This window comes from Electrophorus electricus, chromosome 22 (genome assembly GCF_013358815.1).
Source record: "Electrophorus electricus isolate fEleEle1 chromosome 22, fEleEle1.pri, whole genome shotgun sequence".
NCBI lineage: Eukaryota > Metazoa > Chordata > Actinopteri > Gymnotiformes > Gymnotidae > Electrophorus > Electrophorus electricus.
The window spans coordinates 6,658,833-6,667,999 of NC_049556.1; the positions used below are offsets into that span (position 1 = coordinate 6,658,833).

The 9,167-nt window shown below is 41.5% G+C and overlaps 1 protein-coding gene across 1 annotated transcript; it reads left to right on the top strand.

The window, feature by feature from the left end:
* The first annotated feature begins 582 nt into the window (after nt 1-582).
* si:dkey-21c19.3 (sentrin-specific protease 1) lies at nt 583-8,606 on the top strand. Its single transcript, XM_035521691.1, is given in 28 exon segments — nt 583-1,148; nt 1,150-1,253; nt 1,562-1,586; nt 1,588-1,624; nt 1,749-1,942; nt 2,118-2,202; nt 2,291-2,374; nt 2,377-2,484; nt 2,611-2,753; nt 2,870-2,988; nt 3,201-3,228; nt 3,230-3,367; nt 3,369-3,480; nt 3,609-3,619; nt 3,621-3,673; nt 4,153-4,196; nt 4,409-4,511; nt 4,590-4,731; nt 5,008-5,094; nt 5,096-5,132; nt 5,953-6,164; nt 6,390-6,469; nt 6,609-6,639; nt 6,641-6,695; nt 7,139-7,203; nt 7,205-7,230; nt 7,316-7,352; nt 7,354-8,606. Coding segments are annotated over 28 exon segments (2,223 nt in total). The 5' UTR covers nt 583-1,115; the 3' UTR covers nt 7,384-8,606.
* The last annotated feature ends 561 nt before the right edge of the window (nt 8,607-9,167 follow it).

Consider the following 9,167-nt stretch of genomic DNA (forward strand, 5'->3'; position numbering starts at 1 on the left):
AAAAGAAGCTGAAGTAACGTTCATATTGCAACACTAAGATATGTTTGAAAAAAAAAAAGGCAGAACGAGATGACTGACAATCCATTACCTAATAGGCTATTACGTTTATTAGTATCGTGTTCAAACAGTTTTGAAAAATAAAGGATTATCATCATTGGGGACCAAAACACTGAGTGTAACCGTAATCAACTGTTCCACAAACAATGACGCCTTCCGTTTGGGGTCTTAATATCAGACATAATTAAAAGGCATCGATTTTTAATCAAAATTGCTACTTATCTAGATTTTCCTGTAATTATATTTTAATACGCTCTGAAAATACAACAATAATAGAGTTTTAATTAATAAAGGTGTTCAATTATGATTAGATATGTTAAGGTTGTCTGTCGATTTAGGGTAAAAGGGCCCTATATTTAGTTGAATGAATATTTAAAGCGATGGGGATTTATAACCGGACAAAGCGTTTCTGACTGGTTTAACTATTCACGTCTCAGAGTACTGCGCGATGATGACGTACGTCGATGTAGTTTAGCCAATGAAAACGTTTAACGTTAAGACGTGAATTTCGGCCATGTGTGTGGTTTTAAATGAGGAAGAAGCGGGAGAGGTTGTCGTGGAAACCAACTTTATGTACTCAGTTTTTCATTCAGAGTACTTCTCACACCTTCTGGGATTCTCGACTGAATTTAAAACCAGTCACCGATACAAGCACACTTGGAAGATTTATTCTATTTAACCACAGCTGAGACACAAAATATCGGATTCATTTCTAGCTTCTATTAGCATTGCAAGCTAACCTAACCTGGTTAGCAAGATAACTAGCTAACGCTAGTTGATAAACGTCTAAGATTACTTAAGGTTTGATAGCTAGCTAGCAAAGTTATGTTGACTATTCATTTATAGCCACTGCGGATGGAGCTGGTCTTCTAACGAAGCTGGTTAACAATGTCCTGTCGCCAGTGAGAAGTAGCTAACGTACTAGCATGCCGAATGACAGGCAGGAGTGACGTGAATGTGGGACCTGCGTTGGCAGGCAAATTTAAAACAACCACGTTAGCTACCTTGCTGGTTAAGAAGTTTCTTTGTGTGGTTTAGGTTTGCTTTTTTTTCTAAACATGTTTAATAAATTCTATGAATGGATTGGAACTGGGAATAGCACATCTTCGCAACGGAGTACCGGCTGGCGGTGATCACCCCGGCGCCGTTAGAGTTCATCAAGACGGATCTTCTCGGAGAAAAAGACCTTTAGACTGGTAAGTTATGAGTATGAGTGTATTCAGACAGTTGAATTCACAAAGTGTGTTTACCAGTATTTTGTACAGGATAGTAAGTTAAAGGACAAACCAGTTGCAGCAATAATAACTCCAAAGTGGGCGGCAAAACTTGTGCTGTAATAATCACTAGTGATAAACAGCACACCTTTCTGTGGGTTCCCGATTAAGAAAACGTGGTAGGCCAGGTCATCATTGTAAAATGAAAACAAGTGTGTAATTGGTTGATTGAAAGTGCAAAATATTTCCTGAGCCAGTTTAAAATGCGTCACAAACCTGGTTATTGACAGTTTGGAAGATGGGGATGGAATTGATCAAGAAGGAGGACCGAGGTGTCAAGAAATTTAGAATGGGTAAGCCACTACATTCACGCTATGTCAAAAGTGATATCCTCCCTGGATACGTTGCCACCTGCAGGTGCAATGATTGTCCAGGCTTGGGTGCATTTATCAGCCACTCCTTGGTTATCCTTGTTAGGAGATTTTATGGACACAGTGAAGAATGCCGCTGAAGGAATGAAGAACCATGGCTCCAACATGGCATCTTGGGTGTGCAGCAGCGTTAGTCCCACTTTGAGGAGCATGCTCCCAGCTTCCCCTAGCCCACCTCCAACGAATCCAGCACTTCCACCTGTAACTGATGCATCACCTTGTGTGTGGACAGAAAACAAGGTACTTCAGCATTCTTAGATATTGAACTTGAAAATATATAACTTGTGTGTTTTGGGGTTTGTTTTTTTGTTTGTTTGTTTTTGACAAAGTTCTGAAGGTAAACCTACATTTATAATATTTACTTGAGATTTGAACATTTTGCACTTGCTGCTGACATGTTTGTCATTTTTAACAGTTTGTTGAAAGATCCCCTGGAACATTTGAAGACACATTTGTGGTTCCCTCCGCTGCTGTAGAGTGGAAGTCCATCATTAAGTCAGGTTACAAGACAAGCACAGCTTTCATTTATTTCAGTACTTGCTGCACCTTTCATGGAAGTTTGAGCAGAATTTTGACATTTTCTTGCAGACTCTTTAAGGACTGAGCAGTCTGTGACTATTTCGAAGGTCGATAGGCAACCGGTCTGTGCAAACCGTCCACTCGATGAGCAGCACAAACCAATGGCCACTCTGTCAGCATGACCTATGCTTGTGCTGTTAAACCCTGCCCTTTGCCCCGACTCGGCCGATACGTGTACCATAGACCACACAGATCTCCCAGGTGTGTCCACTTCACTTGTCTTCTTCCTGCAGTTGGCATCGCATATTACTTTGCTGCTGTTTTTCTTTTTTACGGTAGATGGACAAACGTGAGTGTGATGCATTGTCAGGACGTTTCTTTGTCCTCAGCCGGCTCTCTACCCCCTGGGTCTAGCAAACCTCTTTCACCAAGCATGTATGAGAAGAGCTTTCCTATCCGGGTGGTGCGAAGTCCTTCACACGGCAGCTCGGGCCGTCAGTGCCGAGTTCGGACTCGGTGCACTGCACAAGAGGTCTGATGTCCTCCTGTTCCAGTTCCACCCATGCTAAAACTGGGTGTCTGTTTGTTACACTGTGCACCTCTGTAATGACTCTTGTATATTAAACCCCCACCCCCCATTGATTACAGTCAGTGCGTGAGGAGGAGAAGGAGGTGTACAGGCAGCTGCTGGCCGTGGTGTCTGGTCGCCACTCGTCATTCTATCCACGATGGCAGCTCTCCTCAGGCATTCGATCGCACAGGGATTTGTAAGGTGTCTAATGAAAACATATTGCCTCATCACATTCCTTTTTGGTCTTTATCAGATTATATATAATGTATAATGATTCAGTATTGGTGTCATCACCTTCTCTTAATACTACGAGGTAATGCAGTGAGTGGATGATTGAAACCTTAATGGAAATAATCAGTATGCATTTTAGACTTTTTAAATTTAATCTCTGCCTGTCACAGTTCCAAGTTTCCTGACGTCTAGCCGCAGGCTGCTGCAGGTGCGCCTCCCCAGCATGCTCACGTAAGCGGGCGAGTCCCTCCTTCAACCTGTCCAGCCTTCCCCCAAGTCCACACACCTTGAGCACCCTGCCCAGCCCTGGGCCGCTCTCCAACGGCCCTGAGCCCCAGACCTGGGGCCCATGATGGCGACGGCGAGCCAGACTCGGGGAGATCAGCGGCAGCTGTTGGCTCTATGCCCTCACCAGGTGCTCTTCAGGATGCTTCCTCTCAGGACACCCAGTCATCAGGTGGGCAATCTGCTACTTTTATAGAATTCAGTAGAGGCATGTTTGCAGTAGATCAAGCTCTGGGTTTAGCAAGCATTTACTGTGAGGCTTGAACGATTGAAAAAATCTGTTTTGTATATCGTCTATAGCTCATGATGGAGGACTCTGTCATTTTTGTGAAGGAGCAGCAGGGCACAAGCCCAGAGAGCTCCAGGTAAGTGGAAAGATTTCATTCCCTTGACATCTGAGGTTTGACAAGGCACATTAAGCAGATTTTTAGACTAAAGTAACTATTTCTGGGGATTCTTCATTGAAAAATCTACATCATTAATTCCTAGTTATGAGTTAGATCTCATCTGTGGTTAGGTTGCCTCATTTCCAGGCAATTGCTTGGACAAACAAATCATGGTTATAGAAAAAGGTTTCAGAGAAGTTGAACTTGAAACAAGACAGTTGTGGGGGTGTTGTTGTTTTTCTAGCAAATCAAATATCACAGTTAAAAACTTACCAAGTTGGAAGAAGGGAGGACTTCCTGCTTTTGTCACTGCACATAAATCAGGACTGAGCCCGCATCAATTCCACGTGAAGTTCTACTACATCTATGTGTCATTGTAGAACTCATGTCGACTAGGACTCGCCTGTTGTCAGAAGTTTAATAGTGCTGTAACAATGGTTCTTTCCCTGCCTCTGCAGCGTGCCATGTTTCCAAGCTGAACTTGGATCAAAGAACTGTGAGTGCCCCTCTTATTCCTCTTCTGTAGTTCACAACAATTTCCTGTCCCCTACTGCTGTCCATTTGACATTTTATTTAACTGATGTTTTAATTCTGAGTTGGCCTGCATTGTGAAGTACGTGTGTGTGTGTGTGTGTGTGTGTGTGTGTGGTTTGTACATACATGTTACACTTGGGTGGGGTGGATGTATGCGCATGTGCACCTGCACTGGTCTAGCCTCTATGACTTTTCGTGCTCGAGAGAGGCGGAGGCTAATTGAAGAACAAGAAGCTCTGGCATCTCACTCTTGCGCCAGGTGAGTTCAGATCCTCCGTTACCTGTCCCTCTGCTCACTGGTTGTTCTATATCCCTAACCCCCCTTTTTTTTTTTTTTTGCTTGTTCATTGTTGTAAACCAGCGTTGTCTGGTGAGGGTCAGCTGGTCCAGCTGGTGTAGAGCTAAACGTGCGTGTTCCACTGGAAAAGGAGGTTCCTGTGGCGCCTGTTGCCGAGCAGTCAGACAGTACTGCAGAGGAGCAAGAGTTCCCTGAGATGACCGAGGTAAATGGCAACTGAAAGCACTCATCTACACCATGGATAACCTTTGACTTATACATATCTGGAAGCTAATTCAAATCATAGTATAACTGTTTTTGGTTTGATTTGATCTGAGACTGTTCTCTTCACTGTTTTTTTGATTAAATCAACAATCAGTTATTTTATTTGTGGGCTATTCTAGTTTGACTGATTTTAACCTTGCCATCTTCGTGTCATAAAATGTTAAGTGTGTGTGTGGTGTGTGTGTGTGTGTGTGTGTGTGTGTGTGTGTGTATAAAGGCTATGGAGAAGGAGGTGAGCAGAGCTCTGCGAGCAGGCAGCCAAGATGATGTGCTCAGTGAGGGCTTCCGCCTCACCATCACTCGTAAAAGACTTGCAGACACTCAGCAACCTAAACTGGCTCACGACGAGGGGAGTGTCTCAGCAGTTACAACTGACAGTATTGTTCATGATGAGGATTTCTGAGAATTATTGCTGCACATTGAATGCCAACTTCTAACATGGTGGATTACAGAAAGTAATCAGATAGGAAATGCTACAAATAACATTTAGCTAAAGTGTACACACACTATTGTGCTTCACCAGAGTAGTCTGACTAGCTGGGCCAGATAGTTAACACCAGGTAGTTCACCAGTGTATCTAGTAATTTTCATCGAAGCTTCTCATAAAAAAAAAAAGTTTTCTTGAAAATTTTCTGTAAAAATAACAAAAATAAAGAATATGCCATAAGGGTATCTGTTAATGGCGTTGAACATCTTTGTCTAGAACTACTGTTTTAAAAAAAAAAAAAAAAACTAATTAAGGAAGATTATATTACTGTACACTTGGCACAGCCCACTTTAAAGAAAATCCCATAGCCATGCTGGTGGAAATTAGTGCTAGCTGTGGCCAATCAAACAAAAACTACTTGTATAGTGAAACACAAGATTGCATTATTAAATTCTGCTACATAATGACTACATAACAATCCTAAGATAGGATGTACGGACACTTCCAAGAAACATCTGTTTTTAGCCAGCTGCTAAACTGTGTAGCACTGCTCAGACCCTGGAGCACTCTCCACCAATGCACACCACATTTTGTGGTCCAATGTGGTCATGACAACATGAACTAAAGAACAGACAGTGTATCCTTTAACATATTCCCAGTAGCTGCTTAGACAAAAGGGTATTTTTGTGGTTTTACACCTAAGCCACAAACCTGGTGACTGAGCCCCGTCCTCTTACCCCACAGTGATAAACTTCTACATGAACCTACTGGTGGAGCGCAGCAAGGCGCAGCACCTGCCCTCCGTCTACACCTTCAACACCTTCTTCTTCCCCAAGCTGCGCAGTTCTGGCTACTCAGCCGTGCGCCGCTGGACCAAGAAGGTGGACATCTTCTCCGTGGACATCGTCCTAGTGCCTGTCCACCTGGGGGTGCACTGGTGCCTCTCTGTAAGTCACAGCATGTGAGCAAATGCTAGCAGCTTGCTATGGCATGCAAATGATTTCGGTCAAGGTTATATTCATTAGGCTGTTTCTGAATTTACCGGTTTGGCTGAGGTACAGTTTATACTTGAGATACTAAATCTTGATTAGACTAGTAAATTAGGCTGGGATTGACTAATGTTGAAAGGGGTTCCAAACTGAGCTCCTCCTTCCTGTCTCTGGCACTGTCAGGTGGTGGATTTCCGCAAAAAGAACATCACATATTTTGACTCCATGGGAGGAAGCAATGATGAGGCATGTAGGATTTTGCTGTAAAGTCCTGATCTAGACAGGAATGACGAAACACTGGGTGTAACCGGTGACTCGGCAACCTTTGCCTTTTTGTCTTATGAATTTAGCTTTGTAAGCTTTATTATCTTTGTGTGAGGATCCTCTTCACATCTCTCTTAGAGGTTATTTGAAGCAAGAAAATAAAGACAAGACAAGGCCAAGACCTGGATACCTCAGACTGGACTCTTCAAAGTAAAAAAACGCAGTGTGAGTCACTCTAGTACTGTGCATTTATAAAACATGATGCTGAATTCCATAGACATAACAGTAGAAGTATAGAAGTTAAGTTAATAATGTTTTCTTTTTTTTAAACTAGTGAAGAAAATACCTACTACTGCCAAATTTGCTGAAATTTTGCTAATTCTTTTTTTTAGATCTGGATAAGAACCATAATGCTTACCATTTGTGTGCCTTTGACTAAGAATACTCCTAATGTTTGCCGTTAACTGTGTTGCCTTCAGGCAGCTGTTTTTCAGTTCTCAAAACCAAAATAAATTGATAAATTTTTACGTACAGTAGTATATTTGAGCATACAACATCAGCCACATAAAGCCAGTAAATGCAGTGCATATTGGCTAATGGCATGTTTTGGAGTAACCAGATGCATCATTCAGGGACTCTAAGTGGATTTTCTATTTTCCACCCTGCAGGAGATCCTCAGCAAATGAATGGTAGTGACTGTGGAATGTTCACATGCAAATATGCTGAATACATCCACCAAAGACAAGCCAATCACATTTACCCAGTGAATAAACTCAACACGGCATGGAAGAATCTGCCACCATTATGGTGCATGGTCTGACTCCTCATATCCATTCTTCTTGCCTGCAGAAACATATGCCGTATTTCCGGAGGCGAATGGTCCTGGGAGATCTTGAACCAGAGACTTCTGTGATGAGGGAACCTTGTACTGAGGATTCACCTTGGTATGTCATGGGGAAAATGAGGACTGCAATGTTCTGGCTGTACCACAGGATTCAGCCCAGCTAGGAACAGACAGAAATTATGCCTTTTGCATGTCCACGGCTGGTGCGCCGTTTTACTGGTGCTCAGCTCACTGCCACTGGACTGATGGCTCAAACTTGAAGGATATTGTCTCCCGTAAGAAGCCCTACCGTTTCCCTCTATCTGCTACATACTTCAATAATTCAAACATGCTTTTTCAATCTCAGCCATAATTCCTCTGCAACATTTTAATGTCAGAGTTAATTTTCTTCTGCCAGTGCCATCCATGATGGTTGTTTAAAAAAAAAAATCCCCCATTTTTCTTAATTCAGACCAGTCATTTCAACTCTTATATGAAATCAATAATTGTTAGTTTCTAATGTTTGGGGGGTTTTTGTTTGTTTTTTAATGTATTCGCATTAAAATATCTCAAACTTGTATTCTGCAAAAAGACTGCCTGTGTGGGACCAATAACTGTTTGCTATCAAACAGTCATCTAAATCTGACAATCTTTAAGCTTTTGTAAACTGTCAAAAGGTAGGGCAAAAAAAAAACCCAAAAAAACCCTGCAGAACAAGCATCATACCAGAAATCATATTTTGGATATCCATACCTTTTTGTAGTATACAGAGCATTTCTGAGCGTGTTTTCCACTCATTGCACTCTACTGATTGCATTCAGACCCCTTTTCTCAAAAGGGCTATTGTTTTTATGTGGCGCAGTTTTGACTTTAGTATTTCTATTTTAATAAAGGCAACTTTCGTTTGACATCGCTGCACACTAAATAACCAAGAAAGGCCTGTAGGTTATTTTTGTTGCATGATGAGATGGCCTGAGCAGGTGAATTGGTATATCTGTAGATATATAGTCCAGCAGGATTCCAGTCCTGTGAAGTTACGGCAGTTCAACTTGTGCATTACTCCCCATGCAGACCAGCAGTGATAGCGTCCTCCCTTTTTATATTGACACCTGAGGACACACCTCTCTCTTTATGTAAGTAATACTATATTTAGAAACTAGCAATTCTTTTTAGATTTGCTCCCATTATATTGTACATATATTGTCTGAACAATTTAATTGAAGACATATTTAATACACATTTTGTACCTTTTTTATTATGGTTTTGTATGTAGATCTAGTCATCCCTGGAAATAAACCTCTGACACTGTAAAAATGGATTGATGCATACTGTACAAAACTGTTTTATTTTTTGGTTGTGGTGTGTTCTTCATTGAAGACATCTCTAACTAAAGCCAAACATACAAACTAGACTGCAGTTTGATCACCAGCAGTAGATTATAAAGGTGGTGTTTTTTTGTTTTTTAAAGTCTTTTTGTGAACACATTTGGGGCTGGTTCAGACATTAATGTTCTAAGATAAGAAGGATTTTCAAGAGGAGAATCTTACTGACAGCATAATTAAAACCTAGCCTAAACCTGTATCTAGAAAAACCGAATATAAACGTGCTTTGTTAGGAATAATGGTTGGATTACCCGTTCAATGAGGGGAAACTGATGTTGCTGATGGGATGTGTCTTCTAAAATACAGGCACTCACTAGCCAATAGTTTTAAGTGACATGACATGTATTGACATGGACAATTGGCCACTTTCTATACCATTATTCACTGGTAAGATATTTGCGTGGTGAAACTATTCTCAACTCAGCATTAATACTGATATGGAGGTATGTTTATTAGTGATGTTCCTGAGGTCTTTTCATGTCAGTGTCATTC